Consider the following 25,943-nt stretch of genomic DNA (forward strand, 5'->3'; position numbering starts at 1 on the left):
AGGGTAAAGAATCTTTAAATTCTTCATTCTCTTTAATGTTGTTAAAGAGTCTTTTGGTTCACCATTCACTAGGCTTTGAAAGTCATGGGTTTTATGAATTGTTTTTTAATGCATGCCTACTTTAATGTGTTAATAGTTTGCATATGTATTCAAATGTTCTTACTTGTTCTTAGCTAGGACAAAATTTTTCCTTCAAGTGAGAGGAATCATTTCCAAGTAGTAGCAAGGTCTAGTTCATTGGCCATCAGCCATCAGCCAGAATTAGCTTGTTGCAAAGTCACAAAACTTTAACTCTCCTTACTTGAAAACAACTATGGGTAAAGCAAGAGGGATCGATTGGTGGTGGTTTTGTGGACTGTTGTCACCAAAAACGATAAACTCGTCGCCGACTACAATGGTGAGTCGCAGTTGGAGAGAAGAGCGAGAGGGAAGAGAGAGAGGGGAGAGGGAAGAAAAAGAAAATAAAATGAAATACAATATATATGTGACGAGGTCCCAGGGACAGAATCAGAATTAGCGTAAAAATGTGAGGACAAAATCGAAAGCACACAATTGGAATTACCGTAATAGTGAATAATTGATTTAGAGTTTTCGTTTAGTTTGAATTTGATATATTTGACCAAATTGATACATGAAGCACCAAAATCACACAAGAAATTTGGATAAATAACCAAATTTTGGATTCTATTTAGAATCATAGCCACCACTTTAATTTTATGATAATTATAACCAAAACTTGATGTAAGAGTACTAACATAGTAATATACACTTAATATCAAGACTAGAATGTTTACAAATGAAGAAATCAGACTAGAATGTCATACATATAATGAACTGGTATGACACTGAAAAGGGAATGTTCAAATTCAAAAATGGATATTACAAAGTAAATGCTAATGATGTCCATAGCATATTTGGGATCCCGAGGCAAAGAAGCCCCACAGTCAACAAGAGACTACAGAATCCCAAAGCCAAAAGAAAATAGATTTGTTAATAAATACTTCTCAAAAATGACAAGAATTGATAGAAGAGAAATTGCACAAGCAATTCAAGTTGCATTTGATACTGGGACAACAGAAGGGGATCAAGATGCAACCGTTGCTAAACACAAATCTTCTTGGGAGCTCAGTGGGGAAACTCCCTTAGAGTTTGGCCAACATTTGCAACTCCATTGATAACATAAATCAGTACAACTGGGCCAAGGAAACAGCAAGATACTTGATGGAATCAATTGATAGAACACATAAGAGAAAAAGTGACAAACTACCAACCGTCAATGGTGTTGTTGTACTTTTACTGGTAAGCAAATAAAAACTAATAAAAAATCAGTTTTTGTCTTCTTTTACAAAAATATAGAAATCGCTAACTTTTATTTTGTCTACAGTATTGGATTTGTGATCACACCACAAGCATCAACCCAATAGAAGGAAGGGGGAAACCCTTACCAACAGCAGTGAAGTAGGATTTGGCAAAACTACATGCAAAATTCTATAAAGAAGCAAATGAAGATTTGGTGGTAAAACTGGTATAACTGATACTACACATTATTAAGTCTGGTATAACTGATGCTCGGTGATAAATGTTCAGTGACAAAATGATTCTACACCAATCATTAGATTCCATAGAAAATAATAATTATGCATATTGAATGAGTCTACTATAACTGATGCTGCATACTGAAGCTATATTCTTCCATAACTCAAGCTGTATACTTAGTCTGCTTCAACTGATGCTGCATCAATCTACTTTAACTGATGCTATATCATTCTGCTTTAACTGATGCTACATGCTACTTATGCAAACTTATTTTATAGAGATGATTGTGTTATATCTGTGTTGTACTACATCAAACAAATAGCAAAAGCGGAAAAGATGAAAAAGTGTTTCACTAAGCAGGAAGTCAACTATGTGCGCCGTGATGTTGCATCTCAAATAATACATCATAGATTGAGCTGGAGCATGAAGTTTGAGGAGCAAAAACAAGCAGCTGAAGTAAAAGACAAAAAAAAAGGCTAGACTTCTAACATTTCAATTGATATGAACTTTGATGTTTAAAATTACATTGTTATAACTAACTTTTACAAAAAAAAAAAAAAAAAAAGTGAATATGTTTATGTTTTTCAAATGTTTCATTTCTTTTTTAAATTTCAAATGTTACATAGCTTTTTCAATATGTTCATTCATTTTCTTATAATATAAAATTTGCAAAATTGGGAACAACAAGCTTCTCCCCAATAACTACTTGTTATAAAAACATTTATATAAAACTAATGCTGTACAAGTATTACGTTGAAAATTATTAAATGTTTATAGGTCCCCACCCCCCCAAAACTTATGCTTACTGAAGATTCTATGAGTTGATACTGCACAAGTATTATGTTGAAAATTAATGTTTATATAAAACTGATGTTGCAGACTGATGCTACACACGTATTACGTTGAAAAAGTGTTGTTGCATCCAAAGTATTAAGTTCAACTTATGCTATGATTTATCATTTATGGACGTTGATAAGATCCTTCCATTTAGTAGCCCCTTAGGGGATGGCATAGCCTTAAACAAAATTAAGGGTGAGGTTCAAAAATAGCAACCAATTGAAACGATAAATTCAATTGAAAGTATTATAGATGATATTAATAAAAATAGAGTATAAGTAGATTCATTGGTCAACTAACCCCCCCCCCCAAAAAAAAAAACTTATGCCAACTGATTAAGATTCTATGAGTTGACACTGCACAAGTATTATGTTGAAAATTAATGCTTATTTAAAACTGATGTTGCACACTGATACTTTGCACTTGTGTTGCACACGTAGTACGTTGAAAAATATTAAATGTTTATTGGATGGGTCCCCCCTCCCCCCCCCCCAAAAAAAAACTTATGCCAACTGATTCTGCACGATTCTATAAACTAATGCTGCATAAACAAATATATATGATAACTATACTGCAAAAAACAAAAGCATGAGTTGATGCTACACAAAATATTACTTCGAAAATTGATGTTTATATAAAATTGATGATGCACAAGTATTACATTGATTATTTAAAATTGATGCTACACAAGTATTACGTTAAAAATAGCCTCCTATCCATACAAACATGAACTCAATTGCTAAAAATTGATTCTTCATAAATTGGGGAACCAAAAATTGTAAAATACAACAAACTGATATTGCATACAAAACGTGTAACCTAACTGATCTGATAACAAACTTCCATAATACAAAAGAATCCAATACTCAAAAAATAAAAACAAAAATCAATTTAAAGTCTGACATGTCAGCTTGTTATGGTGTGAAATCTGATGACAACGACTACATCTTACACCTCTTGTCTCATTTTTAGACTTGTAACGATGAATACGTGGTCTACCACCTTGTCTCCTTGTAAAAGTGGGCTTAACAGGAGCATTTAGTAGATCAAAAGTGGGCTTGTTCAAGTCAGAAATAGGGACAATAGGAAACTGATAGCTTAGCTTATAAGAAGAAACTTTTTAGTAGTCATCCACAAATTCCTCAATATCACGACGATCATGCAGAATAACTTGCAATGCATGAGCACAAATGAATCCTTTATGCTTCCATTGAACATATGAACACTGGTGTTGATCCGACATAACAACAAAAGAGTTTTTATCCCCCAGAACCCCAAACACATCATCAAATTACCTACTAACAATCAAATGACTACCTTCTTGAACAAAACCTCTAAGATCATCTTCTTTTTGTGGACATACCAAAGAAAACCACTTTGCTGAAACACACTTCCTGTCATACATCATGACCATCAACCTCCCTCTTATTGATTCAATCAAATCAAGAATAGGCATCCAAAACTCTTCATAAATCACTGACTTAAATGATTCTGCAGTTGCATTTCTCATTTCGCTCCACCGATTTCCTCGAAAATGTATAATAGAATAATGCTCTTTTGGAAGATCATCTAAAAATGAATTAGAAATATCTCCGCCAACACTTCTCATTTTCTCAATATTCCTATCAAAATCTTCAACACTACATGCATATGGACAATTCTTGAAATATTCACACATCTGATCCTTCAAAAATTTATTAACTGTACATCGCCTCTCTAAATTTTCTCTCAAATGTATAATGCAGAAACCATAAGAAGCAATAGAAAAGTACTTTCGAATAGCATTCAAAGACCCATGATGTCGATCGGTAATAAACATGATATTTCTTCTTTGCTAATTTAATATCCGAGCTAAATGTTCAATAAACCACGTCAAATTCTCTTCATTTTCTATGTCAACATTACCATAACACACAAGAAAAATCTATGTATATAAAAAAATTAATAATTATATCAAAAAACAAGTTCTGCACATAAACATTACTGATGCTGCACATTATTAAATTGATGCTGTAATTTAATAAACTGATGTTGCACATTATTAAACTGATGCAACACTTTAATAAGCAGATACTGCACTTTAATAAACTTAAAAAAAATACTATTATTTTCATTTTTAGCACAACAACCAAGAAGAGTATCAGTATATCTTCCCTTCAAAAATGTACCATCAATGAATAACATTGGTTTACACTATAGGAATCTTTTAACACAAACTCCAAAAGAAATGAATAACCTTTCAAACCGATTACTATCATTATCAAGTTCTAGTGCACAAAACGATCCATCATTGGCACGCACAAACTCATTAAGGTACTAAGGCAAAAATCCACCTCATCATCATTCACCTCATTATATGCAATCCTTTTGCCACGCTAAGCTGCATGGTATTTAATATCAAGACCATAACTCTCTTTCACTTCTTTCACAACATCATTTGCCTTAATAGACTGATTCGAACAAACCTTGGCAACCAACAAAGAAGACAAAAAAGAAGGGCCAAACCTTTTATTCTCCTTTTGACGAATACGTCCAGTGCAAGTATGAATATTATTTAATTTTTTTTAATGATAAAACAACCACTAGGTTGTTGCACAACAACATGAACTCGCGATTAACACCCCTCCGACAATTTCTTTGAGCAAACAGCAGTAACACACTTCCAATCATTCCTAGTGAACTTGAAATCAAAACCAAACTCAATATAGTATTGTGCAAGTTTTCTACGAAACTCAATTGCACCATCTTCATAATTTTGACCCTCATAAGAAATATAACTCTGCCACTCATTTGTTGCATAATGGTGAGGTCCATAAGAGCCATACTTACCCAAAAATTAGTTCTCATCTCTAATACTACTAGCTTCAGTTAGGCAAGACAACACACTACTAGTAGAAACAATAGACATCTCCTCCTTAGCTTGAACATAAACATCAATAACTAGATTTGAAATCAAGTTACTCACCAGAAGAAGGGTTTGAATATCTTCATTGCACTCTAATAAACAGTTTGGTTCACCTCCATATAAAGAGCATTTCAACAGAAAGCCTCCTAATGACAAACTTGGAAACCTCAAAGTCAATTGCCCACACAAATCCTCATAACTAGTATGCAGATAAAGCGGCACAACTAATGCACAATTTTCACATACACACTTCAACCTTTAACAACGGACATGATCTACACCCAAAAATAAAAAATAAAAACATCAAGTTAAACTGATGCTGCACATAAATAATTGTATATATCTATGCATTTTAAAATGTAAATCTATAATAAAGAAAACTGATATTGTACAAATATCTGTAACACAGTGCAACCCAAAAAACGTCAACAAGGATGTTGCACACTGATGCTGCACACTTATCTACATAATAAAACTAATGCTGCACAAATATATGCAAATAAAATAACTGATGCTGCACAATTTTCTAATCCATAGTCCTTTAAATAAATATTTATATAAATTGATGTGGCACAAATATTATGTTGATTAAATAAAACTAATGATGCAAAATTTTCTAATCCATAGTCCTTTAAATATATTTATATAAACTGATGATGCACAAGTATTATGTTGATTAAATAAAACTAATGTTGTACAAGTATTAAGTTGAAAATTATTAAATGCTTATGGGGGGGTTCTATGAGTTGATACTGCACAAGTATTATGTTAAAAATTAATGATTATATAAAACTGATGTTGCACAGTGATGCTGCACACTTATGCTGCACACGTATTACATTAAGAATTAATGTTTATATAAACTGATGCTGCACACGTATTACGTTAAAAAATGAAATGTTTATGTGGGGGTTCCCCCAACCCCCGTCCCCCCCTAAAAAAAAACTTATGTCAATTGATTCTGCATGATTCTATGAATTGATGTTGCATAAACTAATATATATGATAACTATATTGCAAAAAATAAAAGGAACTTCAATGAAAACCAAAAGTAGCACAATGAAAAATCGCCTTCGGCAAACACTCAATTAAATAAGCTCAAAACCAAATCAAAATCTTCAAAACTAAAAAACTGTGACTGAAAAAACAAGAACAATCCAAAAAAACTAAATGCGACCAATAAAAAACTGAAAAATCAGAGACTCTTTCAAAATCTAAACCAAAATAAATTTAGAAACACACAAACACTTCGAAAATCTAAATTGGAACACATAAAATTCAAAGAGATAAATATGAGATAAACACTTACCTTCGAAGAAAACTTGAATGATTCGAATATAAATTATGGCGAGAGATAATTGAGGGAGATGACGAAATATAAATCAGAATAGATAAACTTCAGAGAGAAAGAAAAACAGCAGAGAAAATGAAGATATAATTCAAATGATTCGAATCACTGCCGATTGCTATTTAACAGAATACGGGAACTTCATTTCTAATGGAAAAATCGGACATGACATCATCTTACGCGGAATTTTAAAATGTCCTTTCTTGAAATGTTTAAAAAATGTTGTCTCAATATATAATTAAGTATTGAAAGTATACTCTAAATGTACTTTTTCCTAGTTTAAAGGTTGTGTTTTGTTTAAAGGTTGTGTTATATTTTGTTTTACATCAAGTTTTGGTTATAATTATTATAAAATTAAAATGATGGCTATAACTCTATATGGAGCCTAAAATTTGGTTATTTCTTCCAAATTTTCCAAATCGCACGATGAAATAATACACGGTCCATTGGAGGCCTTTCCCTTCCATTTATATCCATTGGAGGCCTTTCCCTTCCACTTATATCCCTCTTATTCTTCTTTTCTTCTTTGTTCGGTTTAGTCCCTTGTGGTGGCTAGTTCTATCGCTGGATGCCGAGTTCAAGTCGAGTCTGCAAATTTGTTCCACAGGTTCTTGGTGGAAGCAGTTCGCACTTCAAAAATGTCATACACTTTTTGTTATTCTCTTTTTTCACTAGGACTAAGTGCACGAGGACTTTTTTGAAGTACGAACAGCTTGGATTCATATTTTTTTTGTTTTTGAAGTTTAACAAGTTGTTCTTTTAGTCTTGGTTCAAAAGAAAAGAAAGGGAGAGAAGAAAATGAGAGAGAGAAGTCATTTACTATCGAAGCACATCTCAACCTGCAGCACAAGTAGTGCCTAAAATATGAACTGAAATGGCTGCTATTTTACACCAAAATTTTTCATGACTTGGATTGCCGCTGCTTTTCCACGGCAAAACTCAAACCTTGCTTGGGGCAGAAATCAGAAATGCTCAACTTCTTGTAGGGGATCAACTAAACCATGCTATTGCAAGAGTTCTGAAGGTGGTTGTGAATAACTCTGATCAATAGCGAAGGGATTGCTGGAAGAATTTGTAGGGTTATGGCTGATGTTGGTTAACTGCTGCTGTTGCACTTGCTGTTGCTGCTGCTGCATAATGAAAACTTGTTGTGGATGCATGAAAGGAGGCATTTGCACGTTGGTTGGCGGTATTGCAAGTGCATTGCTATACGAAGCATAAAATGGGACTTGGCCTTGTTGTACTTGTTGGGGCATGATAGCCATCTGCATGTTGGTTGGGTGAAATGGGGAGGCTAATTGGTAAGGATCAACAACATCATCAAAAGGATTAGACGGCATCTGTCTATGGTAGTATATCGCGTTATTATTCTGATTTTGTGTACTTGTGATTACACCATCGTACAGACTGTCCAGTGTCAACCTGTCCAGCCCAACACCCTGCATATTTTTTAACACAGAATAGCAATGTTACCCCAATCTTCTCAGTAATTTTTTCCAACAACCGGTTATAATTAAATTGGTGTTATCAGATTGCCTTAATCCAAATCCATAATCAGGACCGATTATCCTAAGTGCAAGCACGTGACAAGGAAAGGAAGCCTTACCGACTTTGTCTCTTCAACCGGAGCTACATTAGAAGTTGGTGCTGTAGCTGCAGCTGCATGGCAACTTGGTGCTGTAAAAAGTGCCACCTCCCAACTGGACTCCTCCGCACTTGTCGTATTCAGACATTCTTGTTTGGAATCTGATGTGATAAGATGTACAAGCCAAATAAACCATTTAGTAAATATATCCTTAAACTGTTAGACTTGGTGCGATGGCAAGTGCCTTCGCCCATGAGCAGTAGGTCTCGGGTTCGAGACTTGGGAGCAGCCTCTCCATAAATGGGGGTAAGGCTAGCCGACATTCACCTCTCCCAGACCCTGCGTAAAGCGGGAGCCTTGTGCACTGGGTACGACCTTTATCCTTAGACTGTTAGACACTACATGCTAGGCAGCATAGTATCAATTAAAAACAAAGGAAAAGTAGAAGTTAATTACCAGGCTCAACGATTGCAAGTGCGAGGGAATTTTTCTCATCCGATTCTGATGTTGCCAGAGTTAATTCATCGAAGCTCTAGTATAAAGAGTGACAAGAACAGATGAGTGAAGGAAATAAAAATGCAAGTGTCCATTTTTATAACAAACTCAGCAGCATTTACCATACCAGGAGGTCAACAACATGTGATGTGGCAGCAGCCTCACTCTCACTCTTTGGGCCTTCATTTGATTTTTGTTCACTATTATTATCATCTGGTTCATGGTCAATTAAGAAATCACCTTCTATCGTCTCAACTTCCTTGGGAGCAGAATCTTGCTCATCATAGGTCTGATCACAAGTTATGCTGTTGATTAGCTCTATCATTGAGAAATTTTGGTGGAAAGAAGTTTGATGCACGAAGTATATAATGCGGTTACAACTTGTTATAATTGCCCACGAGAAACATACAAAAGATTTAGATTGTTCTATTATGTGGACATTAGCCTCCCTTCGATCAAACAAGTTTGTCAAATTATGGTGAGTGCATAACATGAGAACCACAGAACAAAAAGTTGAAGCATCATACCGGTGTACATTGAAGCTTTGTACTGCAGGGAGCCTCCTTCACATAATCTTCCATGGTAGTCAAGAATGATGCAGGGGGCTGCAGTTATAGATAATATCCACACTCAGGAATCAATTCAAGGGGGACTCATAAGAAATACAAAGTCAAAATTAAAAACTCCAACCCGTTCAATTTTAATGAATTTCAGTGCCCGTCCAAAATTAAGGCTCCTGCAGCTCTCAAAGAACTCCGATAACCTCTCTTCCTACAGCAACATAAAATGTTTCCAAATTTGAATATAAAGTTTGATATAACATCTTTGAAGGAAGCAATAGTACAACAACAAGAGCAATGAGCAACGTATACCTGACTTCCTGACTTCTTATATATTTCAAGTGCTTTAACTGCATCATTTCGCTGCATCTCAAAAAACTGCCAGAAAATACAGTGAGAGTGCTAGATTGATGTTTCATGGAAGCTAGCTAGGATGAACACAAAAGCCCTCCATATTGCACAGATGAAAACCAAGGCTCACCTTGTCAAGTAAATTGACAATACCACCATTAATTGCAGCATACAGCTTTGCACTTTCACCTGCAACCTGATGGAGGAACACCCTACGCAAGGTTAGAACGAAATGATACCAGATTCCAGGAGCTAATCTGAGGTTAGGTTATAGCTAGCTAGTAACAATATTGATGAGGTTCTGATAATTCTTACCATTGAAAGGGCATATTGAATCAAGACATTATATAGTGTTCCCACCTCTGGCTGCAAAACGGCAAGATATCGATACTTTCATAAAATATTTAAGGGGGAGAGACACAACAGTGGCGGATAAGATCAGTTTTCAATTTAAAATGCAGGAAAAATGAACATCTTGACACAAATTTCAAAGAGGATAATGAAACTACAAAAATAAAGTAAAAAAGCATGGATTCGCACCTGGCAATCAAGAAGGCGAGAAAGAAGCTGTTGCAAAGCGGGTAATTGCCTTAGTAAGTCTGTGGTATCCAGTTCCATGGTTTTCTGTAGACATATCAAACATATTAGATCCTTTATTCGTAACAGCATCGCAAAACTGACCATTTATATGATCTGAAAATAGCAAAGAAATGTAACATACAGTTGACGTGTTAAAATCGATAGTGTTTAAGCATACCAAATGATGGGTTGGTTTAGCATAAAATTCAGGTTCAGTGGACTTTAACATATTGAAGATCAGCTTGCTTACACATAATGATTTAATTCAAACTGCGTACCGAGTGATCTTTCTGAACGTCATACTTCAATACCCGGAAACATTCAAGGTGCTCTTCAAGATATGATGCATATGTCCGCACCCAGGCAGAATAACCCAATGCTTGATGCCAAAACACACCTCAATGGTCAGTCTTAGCAGTGCTAGCTAGAAAACCTCTTCAGATAATAAATCAATGGTAAGAAAAGGAATAGTACGTACCACTTGTACTTGATTGATCCCAAACATGAGATAAATCCAGTATATGACCTCTACTCCAGCTATATTTGACTAGCGAGTCGCAAAATGTATCATCAACTTCCCTCAACCCACGGTGCACAACAATCACAGTTTTCAGTGCTACCTAGGCATATACGTAACTGCAAGCTGAGACTCTTTGTATTCATACAAATATTGTTTATATTCATACATTAACAAATAATGGGAAATGTCCATTGCAGACGGAGATCATTAGAAACAAGAATCATATATGCGGAGAGTTATTTGAAGAAACATGTATATACAACTAATAAAACAACATGGAACCAGGAGTTATATGCTTCTTTTTTTGTCAGGTTGAATACATTTCAACTATTGTCACAACACGAAATCAAGGGGTTACGGCAACCGAAAAAAAGCAGGTCATCAGGTCTAGTGTTAGCTGAATAATCTGATATTTCGATACGAAACTGGTATTGAATAAAGAAAACTTGAGGGTTCTAGTTTACATTTATTTTCCCTTTCTTGATCTGGTACTGCATGAATAATACTTACTACCTATATCTGAAAGGATCCGATGTAATATGACTTTAATTTTACCACCATTATTGCCTATATTATACATTGGTAGAGTGGAAAATCAGTTAAATTTGAGAAGAAAAACCACTTCCTCTGAGCTGTTGAAAACACTAAACCGTTCGGATCCATTAGTAGATTGTCTATGATATATTTATCGACTAACCCAATCTTATCATATGCAATTGACATCTACTCCCTGAACCTATCAGTTACTTCTGCTGTATGTATGCACTACATCAAGCAGTTGTAAAGGGAAACAAAATAAGCAAGGTGGTCAATAGGAGCATACCTTCCAACTGTGGGTCTTAGAAAGACGCCTGGCAAGACCAAAGATGCAATACGCAACTTCAGCACGAGGTCTTGAAGCTGACACTGCATTTAATATAGCTGGCAACACAAGAACATAAGCAATCTAAGTGAAGAGATGAAATGAAAGTAGGTGAGTAGCAAACTTGTCATTTTCTGAATTGACATTAGATACTCGGAAAAACTTATTGCTGAAATTTCTCCGCATCCTATCCATATAACACAACGAAAAAGAAATCTGAAAACATTGGTTTATAATCAGAGGCTACTTTTCTGGTAGAACCGAACTGAATAATTGAACGCTCAATTTCCCTAGCTATCAATGGGAATTTTCATATTACAGATCAAAAGTATCCAATCAAATGAAAACCATAGATAAATAAACTCAACGGAACAAGCATTCATGTTGGCAAGCAACAACAATTCACACACTTATAACATGTTTCTCCTTGGGCAGTCGTTCATCATGATTCGTGGCCTTGGCGATGGCAATGTCCAGTGCCTGCATTGCATATCCCCTATCAAGATTTATGAATCATAAAGTGATCAATCTGATAAACTAAGGTGACAACGCACACATGCTTTAAAATTACCTTGAAATCACCATTGGCTTTCGCCAATCCAACTGTTTTCAACGCTTTTCTTAAGCTTTTCTGACTGCCGGCTCCTGCTGCCATTCCCGTTCAAGAGGATATGTATATAATTCTCCAATCCCCTGTGAATAAGCTCCGACACCAAACTGAACAAAACACTCCAAATTTTAATGTCGACGCAGAACTTTATTTGAAGCACAAAATCGAACAAAATGTGTTTCAAACTAATGAAAAAGAAATGCACAATGATCGTTTTATTTCGTGGTTAATATCTATAGTACCTCAAGGATCAAGAAACACCTTCGGCAGTACAAATTCTCGTATCAAGAATTGAAACACTTTCATTCAAAAGTGATTGAAATGAAAGAAGCCCTTGTCATACAAACCAAACATATATTATGTTGTTAATCGCTCCTAATGCCAATTCCCTATTAACAAGCATGCACTTACGCATATTCAAATTGATATGATCTGCGAGGGTTTGATTGCCTGCCAGAGACAGGCAGTGATCATAGGGAATGGCCGGATGTGGACTCCAAAATTGCAAGGACGAAGACGAACGCGTGAAAAAGGCCTCCGCGTTATATTCGCACCACAAATGGAGGTGATATGAAATCCCGCGACATTATTCAGTTATTTAAACTATCCCGCGACATTATTGATCAATTATTTAAACTAACACGTTTTAATATTTGTTGTGATTTCACAAAACCCGCCAAGGCTCGAAAATTACACTAGCATTCCCAGAAATTTCAAATTATAAAATAAAAAATATACACCCCTTCCAGTCTTTTTGTATTTTCATATGTAACTTCCTTAGGTTTTACAGCTTTCACATAACTCCTTCGTTACAACAACAAAAAAATACGATAAATCTCAGGGGATGTTCTTGTAATTAACTCTAAATTTGTCAAATAAAGAATTATCACGGAATGAGCTCTTCGAAAACAAATATGACTTTCATAGGTGTTGGTACAATTTTTGAAACGTCATGAGCTTTTATGAGAATACAAAAAACATTGGTGTGAAGTGTAAATAACTCTTTCAAATTTTATACTTTTTTGGGAGCTGTTAACATTGGCACCGGCCACTCAATACTATGGTCTGCAGTATTTCTCATTACTTGTAAGTAAGAGATTTTAGGTTTGAATCTCGTAGACAACAAATTCAATACCAAATTAGGTTGTCTATTATGTGGTTTAACCGAACTTTTCCTCCTCTTAGTATAAAATATATTGTTATACTAAAAAAAAAAACTGGCACTCTAAAATAGCCATTTAGAGAAAGAAATTCAAATAACATTTTTTAATTTTTTTTAATCTGATTTTATCGTTTAAGTTCCATTTCTACATCTCTTGCTTCATATTTTTCGTCTTTGCGAGATACTGGGCTCCACATAAGTGTGGGGAAATTCGTACACAAATATTTTGTGACTCATTCAGGGATTTTCTTCTTATATTTGAAACCTTCCTTATTAAAGATTATGCAAAATTATTCCTTTAAAAAATCAATTAAAATTAAAGTCGTTTAGTTAGTTGAATTATAGCTAGTGTGGATGGGTTGATTACATTATTTTCCATAATATTTTATAATATCAAAGGTCCCTAAATCTGTGAAGAACTCTTTTGGGGTAGGAATTTACCTCTAATAAAGGTGCCCATTTTGATCCTTACATGCAATTAACCCATTCAACTAACTACGCCAGATGAAGGACATTCAGTTTATGGGATTTAAAAACAGCGTGCAGAGCAGATGGGTAAAAAAATCCAAATGACTTTGGCATGTGAGTCTGCGACTAATAGAGGATGAGATCTGTACGACTGTATGGCTTTGACTTTTGCACTTGAGAAACTTTGCCTGCAAGAGATTCATGCAGGAAAGGTTCAGGGCTGTGATTTTTTTAAACAAATTTCAGTGTTCAACTGCAAACATTATGATTCATCTTCTATCAATAGATAACTGTTGAACGACTAATGATTTCAAATTTAGTCAATTTTTTTGCAGAGATAATCTTTAAAGAGTAAGTTAAGCAGTTTGAAACATGCAAAACAAGGAGAAATGTGAAGGTTAAAAGGAGAAGTTCCTAATAAGGTCGTCAACATTCTCTTTATCATTTTTTTTCCAATCCAATCCTTCTCTTAGAATCCTTTCTCTCAGTTTGTTTTGCGTAGTATGGGTTTGGCAAGAGATGTGACTGAATTTTTGTGAAGTGGGTTTTTTAATTTAGCCTTTGTGCGTGTTAAATTTGCCCTTTTAGGCTTGTGTCTTTTGTTCGTGTCTCATGGTGGTGTTGTTGTAGTTTATCATGATGCAATTGGTAGCTTCGTAGACGGTTTTTTGCGCAGCGACCCTATCTTAACGGCCATTATTTGTTTCTTTTGCAGTTCCTCTTTAGATTGGCAATGCTGGCCTTGTTTTTATTTGAGTTATTTTTATTTGAGGATCCTTCGGATTTAATCCAAGATGCGATGTTTGAAGTTTGTACTTTCTCGAGTTGCTAGTAAGACCGCTATCGTTTCATCTAGAAAACATAAATAGTTGAAAGCCTTAACTCATTCATTGAAGAAAACGAAAAGTTGATATAACTCTTTCACACTATCATTCAAGTAATTCCTCTTCATTTATAAGTAAGAGGTCTTAGATTCGATTTTCGCCAAAAGCGAATTTGAACCACATTATTACTTAACCTATTGTGAGGCTAAGCCCCTTGGTATAACATCGTTTGTTAAAAAAAATTAAAAAAAAAATATTCTGATGACCTGGTTAAATAGCCCATGAATCACAAGGAAGTAATCAAGCCTCAAAACCATACAATGATGGTGAATGCTGCTGATTCTTGAAATGCAACCATAGAGTTAACAAAACGATGGTTTACTGGAGTAAGCTGGATCTGTTTATGGCATCATACTTGCACCATCTTATTGAGATTCACACCTTCCTGTGAATTCTTCTCAGCCAATGTTTCGGCATGGTGCTCCAAATATTCTTTGCTATTCATCTCTGTTAATCTGCACTCCACAGTGGTTTCACAATCAATACTAGCAAAGTTGCAATATTTTGATCAAAAAAGCAAAGTTGCAATATAGAGAGATCCAGAACAACCAGATTGACAACTTCATACAACCAAAACTACGTCGTGTCAAAATAGACTTATTCTTCAAGTTTTTTTTCCATTCCCTTCCCAATTCGATCCCAGAAACCTTAAGTCACTTATTTTCAGTTACACTTATTTCGTTTTAGGCGTTGTAAATGGTGAAAGTAGGACAAAAACATGACACAAGATTCTAAACGAGATATTCTGGTTCCAGTTGTAAAAGGTTAGGATAAGACAATGCATGCCTAAAAGAGGTGAAGGAGAACTAGACCTTTTGATGACCCAAAATTTCTAAACATAATGCACGCCACATTTTCTTTCCCGCCCTTAAATCCAAACCAACAGAATTGATTGAATACTAACCTCGGGAATTTCATCCAATCAAAGCGTGCATATTTTCAAGAAAATTGGGAAAGTTGTCATGTAGTACTAGAAAGGATGCGCCAATGAGCAATAATAGACAAATGAGACAGGTACAAAGATAGAATCCGAGTTCCAAACTAATTACTATTATCGATTCTGCAGAGGAACATACCTACTAATGGTGCGGTCTTTGGTAAAACCCAATTCATTATCCACACACAGCCCCGCAACATCATTTTTCCTTGACCTCGAAGAGGTTCTAGGCGCAATTTGTTGGGCATCAGCGATTGTCACTATCTTTTCAAAGAGTTCAAAGGGAGTTCCCTCAGCTGTACACAAAAGCCTGGCCTTGTTCTCGTACATCACCTGTGGCCACATTAGTGAATAGCATAATTTAATACAGCTTATCTATTTCGAATGCTACAAATCATGATGGGGGAGAAAGGAATGGTGATTAAGCTATAACCCAAATGAAGTTACAGCAGTATCCTGTGGAGGACAACCAAAGATATGAACAAATCTTATTCCCTAATATTTCGGAAAAGCAGAATGTTGATGTGTTTGGGAATTAGAAGGAAAAAGAGGAGGTATTGAAAAAGATTTTACGTAGGAGATGTGTTCCCTTCCGTGTCAATTTGGAGCATGAACTGCTGAATTCCAAAAGTTGTAACTAAAATGGCCAACCTATTTATGAAGAAACAGAGAACATACATCAACTAGAGTGACAAACCGGTATGCAGCTGTCCTATTGTGGAGTCCGAAAACTGGGACGCCCTCCAATGCCAAGGTATGGTAATTCTCTGTAAAAGGAAAATGCAGAACCTTTAAGAGAACTTATTCTTGATTCTTGAAATACGAAATTTGCATAATAGGGTGTTTGGCAGCTCCTACTACTAAAGAAGAGCCAATAGTTCTAAGGAAATACGATTTCAATCTTTGTGCATCCAAGTAAAAATAAAATCTATAAGGGTTCACCAAGATCTATATCTATCATTCATATGTCACATATAGGAATAGCGGATAAAAGACACATGAATTTTGAAACTGCGCAAGTATTAGTCAAGAATAAGATGAGAAGAGGTTTTAATTAAAAAAAGAATACAGGGAAGTATGATCCAATGTTCGACATCCAGATTTATGTTTTGCAACTCCTATTCTTAGTGTAGGACCGCAACAGTACTAAATATTAATTTGAATCCATTCCCAAGACTCAACACAACGATGTCATATATTGCTATCTGAAATTACATTTAATATCCTAATATGAATGAAATGATCGAATCTGCTAGGCTTTACTTACTGCACAATCCCAAATAATCTGCAGCTCCAAATGGTCTGTCACAGAGTTCCTCAAAAGGAAAATACGCACATCCATTAGCACCTAGCGGAACCTTACAGGAATTAAAAAAACATATAGTCAGATCCAAAAGTCAACATGACTACATAATATTTCTCAGCAAATGCCTCACCAAAAGGCAACCAAGAAAGTACCTTTAATTTCCTTCCCATTACTACTTCTGCTTCTTGTGGAACAGCTTCGTGTTCCCCAATCAATTCTTGAAATTTTTGCTTAAGAAATCCCGACAAATCTTTGCCAACAAAGTAGAAACCCTGCTCCGCCTGTAGTTAAGGTGCAATCATGAGATTCGATATTTATAAACATTAGGTAATATCACCTGAACTGTGGAATAATCTTAGTGGACTTGATATCTTACCGAAGTCAGTTTCCGGTAGTCTACTGCAGAACCAATTTCATGAACTACACATCTTTCCTACAGCCCAAATATCCCGTTGTTATGAAGTGCAAACTAAATAACAGATTAGGAAAGCATGATAAAAAGTCATGCACACAATGCATACATAAAACAAATTTTCTAGCACCAAACAAAACCCAGTTAAAGATTTGGTCACTCCACAAGTGGTTTGGCTACATTTTAACTTGTTCTGTTCCAAGCGTATTTTAAAATCACTGGTATGAACCAATCTAATAATGAGCAGATGAGATCACATCCAGATACATACCTTCAAAGTCGCAATGAACGGCAGAAAAAGATCCCTCTGCAGTCCACCTTCATACAGCTTATCTGGAGCACGATTGGAGGTGGAAACAAGGATCTAAACTTGCCTCGCACAAAAAATTAAAAATCAAAATCAAAACAAAGAAAATTGTATGAATTTCATTGGAAACTGCATAGATTCAGTGTATAAAAGGCCATGAGCACAAGAGAGTAAATAAAAGTAAACTACTTACAATACCATTATCGAAGAGATGTCTAAACAGACGATTTACTATTAATGCATCAGCAACATCAGTCACCTACAAAAGACCACAGGATAATCAGTACAACAAAAGAACAAGTAGTATGAAATGATTTCCAATCATATTTTCGCATACTAGTGCTCTACCATGAATTCATCCAGACACAACAAGACTGCCTCGTCCGATATCTCTCCTGCAACAACTTCAAGTGGATCTTCTACACCCTGGTGCTTCTGAGAAAATATACAACATCCACGCTAACCTTAACAGGTAGTTTTATAAGAACTAGTACCAAAGCAACAAATGTCCAGAATGAAATGTGTTTGTACCATACTTAGGGCCTTCGTATTTAGATCTCGTATAAATACTCGAGGGACTCAAATGTAATTATGTAATAAATGAAGGGGCAAATATGTAAAAAGGGGAGGAGCCTTTAGTCTATAAAAGGGCCTCCTCACCCTCACAATCAGGGGGCTCTAAGATTCAAAGCGAAGCTCTCACCCTCACAATCCTCTCACAAACAGAGAAATACAATATCAGTATGGACGTAGCCCAAACATTGGGGTGAACCACGATACATCTTGTGTTCTTTACTTTCTTGCAGATTCACGGTCGGATTTACGTTGTTCTAAGACCCCTCCGGTTTTGTGCATCAACATTTGGCGCCGTCTGTGGGAATCGACACGAAAAAACTATGTCGGTTCTCTTTCATTTTTTTCATCACATCTCACCATCGTGAATCTGCAAAATCACAAAAAACTCAGAAACCCAATAACCTTTCTCTCTCTCTCCCTTCAGTCGTCGTCAGTACTAGCATATTTTCCAATCTGAATCCATATTTGGGGATCAAAGAACACAAATCTCAAAACCAAAGCGGAAAGCAAGAGGAGAAGGAAGAGAGAAGAAAAGAATCAAAGCAGAAAATTTAGGTGGCTACAATGGCGGACAACAAAGAAATCATCCCACCGCCGTACGACGTGAACGCCAAATGGGACGCCTGTCTCGATCTGACCGTCCGCCGCTTCGTCTACTCCTCCTTGGGTGGTGCCTTTGCCGGTCTCCTTTTGTTCAGAAGTCCTGTGTCTCGTTGGGCTTCTATAGCTTTTGGCGCTAGATTGGGCATTGGATCTGCATACACAAAGTGCTCTCGTTTATTTAAGGGATCTCCAGCAAAGTCGGCCACCTCCTCTCTCCCTCCCTCTCTCAGTTCTTCATTTCTCTGAGCTTCTTCAGGAGCTGCAACTCAGAGTTTGAGCTAAATATGGAAAGCCATCAGCTTCCATTCCCAAAGTTGCTTCTTGCATGTCTCATCTGTTCCTCTACATTTTTGTTCTTTGCAACTTTTGGTCATTCAGCCACCACTGCCAAGCTTCACACTCAAGAGGTCGAAGTTGCTGGAGGACCGTATCGCCCATCAAAACCGTGGGATCCAGTCCCTCCTCGTCAACAATCAACGGCTGGCAGCAGCCCACGTCGCTCTCAAGCAGGACGAGGAGTGAAACGCCGCCGTCTTAGCCTCCAAACCTGATTCCCTTAATCTCTCCCCGCCACCGCCGTCATCATCCATGGCCGACGCTCTCGAGGCACCTAAGACCCACACTGTACAGCGTTGTCGAATCCAACCCCAAAAGCCCAAAAGGAGAAATAGATTGTTTTCATTGATTAAATTATCGGGTCGAATGAAATGCAGAAGAGCCAGCGATTTTTCTGGGTTTTAAAGCCGTTGGGAAAATCGCCTGCGAGTTGATGGAATCGATGCTCGTAGTGTTTCAATTTCCCGCATTTCATGGAGGTGATGATGCGGCGTGGTCCATGTCCTTCACCCAGATTCACAGTCGTCGTCCTCAAGGTTCATGGAAGCAACAGCTGTGCTTAGTACGGAACGGATTTCCACTTTCCAAGCTATTTGCTTTTGCTTGGTTATGCTTCCATCTATTTCAGATTCCACCGCAAAAGCAAATGGGTAGAGGATGGGTACCTCAGATTCGAAGCCACTAACGCAATATGACTCCACCACCGGTCCTATGCACCTCAGATTCCATGTCACCGATTTCCACTCCAATCACTGGAAGGCCGTTGCTTCCCTAAAGTCTCAAGACGTAAAGCTTGTCTTCGACGATGAGTAGCACATGGGTGACACTGCAAAAGCAAGGAATAAAGGGAAGTCTCAAAACGTAAAGCATGTTTTCAATGATGAGTAGCACATGCATGATAGCAGCGCAGAGACAGAGACAGAGAGAGGTGCGAAAGAAAAGCAGAAAGTAAAAGTAGAAAGCAAAAGAAGATAAAAAGAAGCAGACATAATTGCGGTGGTGATGGCATGCAAAAAAGGGAATTATAGGCGTGACCCATTGAGTAAAGGGTCGGATTTATTTTTAAATGATGTAATTTATTTTTCTTATTTTTTGCAAATATCTGTATAACCCCATCAGAGGATAATAAAAAAAAATAAAAAAAAAACGGCAAGCCCAAAATAATGGGCTGGAATGTTATGTGGAGGGTGAAGGCCCATATGCCCAAAAGAGCCAGACGCTCTATTATAACCAACCAAATGATCAAAAGTACGTTCAATACTCCAAAATTATTCGGCAACCTGTCTCTATTATCACCAACCAGGTGATCAAAATTACGTCCAGTACTACAAAAATTATTCGACAACCTGCCTCTATTTTCACCAACCAGGTGATCAAAAGTACTTCCAGTACTCCAAAATTATTCGGCAGTCTGCCGCTATTATCACCCACTAGGTGATCAAAAGTATGTCCAGTACTCCAAAATTATACATGAGCATCACTCATGTCAATTATACATAAACATTCATGAGCATCACTCATGTCAATCATACATAAACATGCATGACCATCATTCATGTCAACATTCATGAGCATCACTCATATCAACATTCATGAGCATCACTCATATCAACATCCATAGGCATCACTCATGTCAATCAACATAAACATTCATGAGCATCACTCATGTCAATCAACTTCAAAAGCTTCATTTACAGAGCTTCAACATCAAAAGCTTCATTTACAAAAGCTTCATCTTCAAAGCTTCACTTGCAACGCCTCACCTACAAAGCTTCAGTGCAGGGTATACAAATCCCATCTCCGAACAACCGCCACTTCGGCCTATACATGAATTCAATTTGAAGTCTCCAACCAACACTCTATTGACTGAAGACTTGGGGGACTACACTATGTACCATATATTGGGCTTCCACAACTGGACCTCATGAAAAGTACTTGGGGGACTTAGCCCATCACTTAGGTATTAAGGAGCGAGCCCTTATTTTATAAAAGGGACTCCCTCACCTTCATTAGAGAGCATCACCGCCAGCTGAACAACCGTCTCGCCGCGAGTATCACTCCTAACCCATCAATTATGTATTGAGGAGTGAACCCTTATTTTATAAAAGGGGCTCCCTCACCATCATTAGAGAGCATCGTCGACTATTTGAGCAACCGCCTCGTCGCGAGCATAAACTCTAGCTCATCATTTATGTATTGAGGAGTGAGCCTTTATTTTGTAAAAAAGACTCCCTCACCATCATTAGAGAGCGTCGCCACCAGCTGAGCAACCAACTCGCCGCGAGCATCACTCATAACCCATTATTCATGTATTGAGGAGTGAGCCCTTATTCTATAAAAAGAACTCCCTCACCATCATTAGAGAGCATCGCCACCTACTGAGCAATCGCCTCGCCACGAGCACCAACTTTAGCCCATCATTTATGTATTGAAGGGCGAGCCCTTATTCTATAAAAAGAACCCCCTCACCTTCAACGCCACAAGCCGAGCCAACCAAGGCAACATAAGCCACAAGTCGAGCAGCCTCACAACATGTGCTACTTTTAGTTGAGCATCATTTCACATTGAGCACCATCTCATATCAAGTATTTAGTTCTAGACGACATCTAGTTACTTCGGCCCACACATGGACTGAATTGCAAGTCTCCCGCCAAAAGACTCTCTTGACTGAAGACTTGAGAGGCTACTGTTTGTACCATACTTAGGGCATCTGTATTTAGATCTCGTATAAATACTCGAGGAACTCAAATGTAATTATGTAATAAATGAAGAGGCAAATATGTAAAAAGGGGAGGAGCCCTTAGTCTATAAAAGGGCCTCCTCACCCTCACAATCAGGGGGGCTCTGAGATTCAGAGCGAAGCTCTCACCCTCACAATCCTCTCACAAAGAAATACAATATCAATGTGGACGTAGCCCAAACATTGGGATGAACCACGATACATCTTGTGTTCTTTACTTTTTTGTAGATTCACGGTCGGATTTACATTGTTCCAAGACCCCTCCACTTTTATGCATCAACAAAATGAACAGTTAGTTTTGATGTGTGGATGAATATTAACTTACTAAAAAAAATGTGTTCCTAATCCGGAAGTATGAAAACCAGTTGTACTGTAAATGCACAGCTCTTATTTTGAAATAAAATCTCTCTTTTCAAAAGTACTGTAAGACAACCTATTCGGATATCTACTGCACTACATGATACATTTCTCACAATGGGAGTTAAACAATGTAACCCTAAAACTTTACCAAACACAGCCTACGTTCGCATAAGAAGATATTTCTCAGATATGACAAACGAAGTTTTTTTTATCAAGAATTGCATCTTACTCGCAATGTTTTATGTACGTTCAGCATAAAGTCATGAAAATGAATCCTCTTTTTCCTCCAACTGCATTGTCTGAGAAATGAAAATCAAAGTATTAGTAGATAAATATGGCAATATGTGATGGAGGTCTGAGAAATGAAAATCAAAGTATTAGGAGATAAATATGGCAATATGTGATGGAGGAAACGTTGGAAAAGTTGTTAAAGTTGGAAAAGTTGTTAAAGTTGGAAAAGTTGACATTCAAGAACAGAAATAAATAAATTTTGATAACCACCAAGATCCATTGTATTTACAAGGACTGTTCCACAACGATTATGAACAACAACGTGACAATATCTAGAAAATTAAACAATAATATAACAAAAAGAACATTCATTTAAACTTACAGCTGATCAAAAAACAAGTCCATCAACATGGTTTTACCGGTTCCCACTCCTCCATATAGATAAAGACCTCTGACAGGTGAGGTTGAAGATTGTGGGATGAAACGAGACCACAGCCACCTACTCCTGTGTACGGACAAAAGGATGAATGATTGGTAAATACTTCTAGATGGAACAAATTATTAGTAGGAAACAAAAAATTCACCACGAAGCTAATGATAGGCTAGACCAGCCTACAATTTGAATTTGGATCACAAGTGGTGAAATTAAAGAAGTTTCAAAGAGTACCTTCCAGATTTTGCAGAAGTTGAATATCTATCCAACCGGCAGGCATCAGCTGATTGAACAAGTTCATCATAAAGCCTTTGGAGTTCTCTTAAGGTGCCTACCTGCAAAAATTAGTCGTTTAAAAAAGAAAGAAAAATAAATAAAGAACGCATATTAATTGTCTTAAGCAATAGTACAGTTCTTTCAGCTGTTATCCAACCAGAGCACCCCACATTTAACACATGATTTACTAAATAAGACCGAAAGTTTAAATATTCTGAACCAAATTACGGGATAATTTCCCTCTAAATAGTGTCCAGTAACAAACATTATCTGTTCAACCAAAACAAACAAACAGTATGTGAAAACATGAAGCTGACTTCCAAGGTTTGCATGCACTGTCACTGCGCCATTTAGCACTTCAAATTTCGAATGAAGGAAGATACCAAACAGTGTTTATTCTTACCATTTCCTATTTATCCATATGGAACTGATAAAGAATACACCCACTGAGTTGTTTTCCGTACCTGGCAGGCATCACCGTCAACAAGTTCCCCTGCAGCAATTCTTCGTTCATACTCAACAAGTGGCCCCACTTTTTTTACATCTGCTATTGAACTCAAAACCATCGAAACTTAGACTAGAATGCTTCTTTACAAACTAAGACTACCCAAAATAGAAGAAGTACCTCCATTAGTAACTTGAGCTGCATCAATTGACAGAGCTCTCGAGACCATAAGCGTGGGGGGTGGAAGTATATCAAACTCGCCATTTTTAGCTAATTGATGAGCAACGCCAGCACAGGTGTTTACCAACAGCTTCTGCCTTGTCACAAAACCACTTGAGTAATGACATGCTTGATGCCGCAAAGACAATCTACATTGGCGAATAGATCGAGCAATCGCTCTCATTTTCAATCCAAGGCTCTGATAAGAATCGAATTTCCAATAGGCTTGCTTAACGTATCGGACTAACCAAACCCTACAGTTTGTGGTAAGAAAAAGATACTAGTAATAATTACAAGTTCCTGCACATATTAAGTCAATAATTTTCCCTCAAAAAAAAACCAAAAAGTCAATAATTGTTCATGGGTCGTTTTACATATGATAATTTAAATTCAAGAAAAAATGGATCAGTTGAGCCCTAATTCAAGAAAACAGCTTAATTCTATTTACCACCCAAAATTATTTATAAAGTAGAAAAAGAAATCATAACATCATATTCCGGAATTGCAGTAAAAATTTAAGAACACAGAAAGAAAGTAAAACCAAAAACTCACCTGAAAAAGTGCCCTGAACTGCTTGCTGGGTTTCTGCTTTGAATTTGAGATAAAATTGCAAGTTACAACAAAACCAGCAAATAATCAATAGACAGGAACCTCGGATTCCGACTTCTTGTGAGGAGGTTGGGTTTGGTTCGGTTGGGTTGGATTTTCCAATACAAACTACAGCACGTTTGATTTGCTTTGGCCTCCCTCTGAGCTGCTTAAGTTTGACCATCTCATCTCATCCCATCCCAACAAAATCTTCACCACCGTCATTTGAGCTTTTTTTGGTAACTATCTCCCTCTCTCTTTCTCTCTCTCTCTCTCTCTAAACTTTTTTCTGATTTGTTTGTTTGTGTGTACCAAAAAGATGGAATATTTCTTCAGATTTATTGTGAAAAACTTAAATTGGGTGGAATATCCAATTTACAAACTCAATAACCAATAACAGTCGTCCACCAACCACTTAGTAATACGATCTAGTGATCTTAAGTATCATTCTAGGCAATGATAATTTAAACTAATAACATAAAATATAAGCTTTAAAACTCCCCAAACCATCTCCAACCACCGAGCTAAAATAAGTTTTGAGAAAAAAATATATCTATAGGCTAGATTCCCCTCAAGATTTAAGTCTGACTTAAACTATTCTGAACTCACCAAACTGTCATATTTCAAACATCTTTTTGTCTTTTACTTATAATCCAACAGCTGTGATCAAATGAGATCAAATCTAATGGTAAAAAAAAAAAATGGATTTGATGGCCCAAAATTAAATCTAAAATCTAAAATAATTTTAAAAAATTATTTAAATCAAATTTCACTTAGATCTTTATAAATACCTATGTATTGTATGATTTTTAATTACTTATCGGAATTTAAATATTTTTATATTAACACTATTTTTGGTTCATGAATATTAAAACATTATTTCGTCCAACTATATTATAACATGCGGATTAGTGACACCACATGACTGATTGAGGGTCAAATTGATACAAGTAACAGTAGAGATTTTTGTGTTACCTGTGATATCTCATGGTGGAAGAAAATTGTGGTCACCCACCATTCGATCTTAAGTCCTCCACTGTTGGATTAAGATCGAATGGTGGTTAACCACAATTTTCTTGCACCACGGTGTCTAGGAGAACGGGACTCACATTTATATTTCTAGCCTCTACCTCTTAAATTGAGATATGATTCTATAATTTTCTGCAATTTGTTAACAACATCCATAAGCATCCGCTCTGACGGTGATATCGCAGAGCATGAGAGTCCAATTTGCATCATCGAAACCGAGCATTCCTCCAACCTTCTTGCATGAACTGAGATTCGATCACCATGTGCATCTTCCCATTCAATCAGCAATGAAGGGTCAACCATGTTCATGGCATGGCAGGCATCGCCATGGTCGCGAACTGGTGAATGCTTAGACCACCTTTGAACATGTTATCTATAGGTTATCTTCCTGTGAATATTTCTAGCAACAATATTCCAAAGTTGTAAATATCTCCAAAGATGGA

At 36.6% G+C, this 25,943-nt stretch overlaps 3 protein-coding genes across 12 annotated transcripts; 1 reads left to right on the forward strand and 2 right to left on the reverse strand.

The window, feature by feature from the left end:
* Positions 1–7,425: 7,425 nt before the first annotated feature.
* On the reverse strand, positions 7,426–12,760 carry LOC114820724 (putative clathrin assembly protein At5g35200). Of its 3 annotated transcripts, none has more exons than XM_070811105.1 (16): positions 12,600–12,760; positions 12,150–12,295; positions 11,989–12,058; positions 11,540–11,637; positions 10,675–10,816; positions 10,475–10,575; positions 10,158–10,241; positions 9,933–9,983; positions 9,748–9,813; positions 9,579–9,644; positions 9,397–9,477; positions 9,234–9,311; positions 8,834–8,995; positions 8,668–8,743; positions 8,233–8,372; positions 7,426–8,065 (listed from the first exon to the last, which is right to left on the reverse strand). In XM_070811105.1, exons 2-16 carry the CDS (start codon positions 12,231–12,233, stop codon positions 7,631–7,633), a joined length of 1,734 nt encoding a protein of 577 aa, XP_070667206.1. In that variant the 5' UTR covers positions 12,234–12,295; positions 12,600–12,760; the 3' UTR covers positions 7,426–7,630. The 3 variants fall into 3 exon arrangements, with proteins under 3 accessions (XP_070667206.1, XP_070667205.1, XP_070667207.1); XM_070811104.1 differs by having other exon boundaries at positions 12,431–12,745; XM_070811106.1 differs by lacking the exon at positions 12,600–12,760 and having other exon boundaries at positions 11,989–12,074.
* Positions 12,761–14,708: 1,948 nt separating this feature from the next.
* On the reverse strand, positions 14,709–24,797 carry LOC114820493 (uncharacterized). 8 transcript variants are annotated; one of them, XM_029091263.2, is made up of 15 exons: positions 24,436–24,797; positions 23,845–24,137; positions 23,684–23,763; positions 23,178–23,278; positions 22,893–23,015; positions 22,509–22,578; positions 18,013–18,099; positions 17,858–17,923; positions 17,629–17,721; positions 17,322–17,378; positions 17,098–17,226; positions 16,907–16,997; positions 16,318–16,406; positions 15,779–15,972; positions 14,709–15,157 (listed from the first exon to the last, which is right to left on the reverse strand). In XM_029091263.2, the coding sequence occupies exons 2-15, from the start codon at positions 24,065–24,067 to the stop codon at positions 15,052–15,054; spliced, it is 1,509 nt and encodes a 502-aa protein (XP_028947096.1). In that variant the 5' UTR covers positions 24,068–24,137; positions 24,436–24,797; the 3' UTR covers positions 14,709–15,051. The 8 variants fall into 8 exon arrangements, with proteins under 8 accessions (XP_028947096.1, XP_028947097.1, XP_028947095.1 ...); XM_029091264.2 differs by having other exon boundaries at positions 23,684–23,766; positions 23,845–24,032; positions 24,436–24,785; XM_029091262.2 differs by having other exon boundaries at positions 23,684–23,766; positions 23,845–24,082; positions 24,436–24,785.
* On the forward strand, positions 18,548–19,380 carry LOC114820494 (MICOS complex subunit MIC10-like). The gene has a single exon (XM_029091265.2). It carries the CDS (start codon positions 18,805–18,807, stop codon positions 19,087–19,089), a length of 285 nt encoding a protein of 94 aa, XP_028947098.1. The 5' UTR covers positions 18,548–18,804; the 3' UTR covers positions 19,090–19,380.
* Positions 24,798–25,943: the final 1,146 nt, after the last annotated feature.

This window comes from Malus domestica, chromosome 13 (genome assembly GCF_042453785.1).
Source record: "Malus domestica chromosome 13, GDT2T_hap1".
Classification (NCBI taxonomy): domain Eukaryota; kingdom Viridiplantae; phylum Streptophyta; class Magnoliopsida; order Rosales; family Rosaceae; genus Malus; species Malus domestica.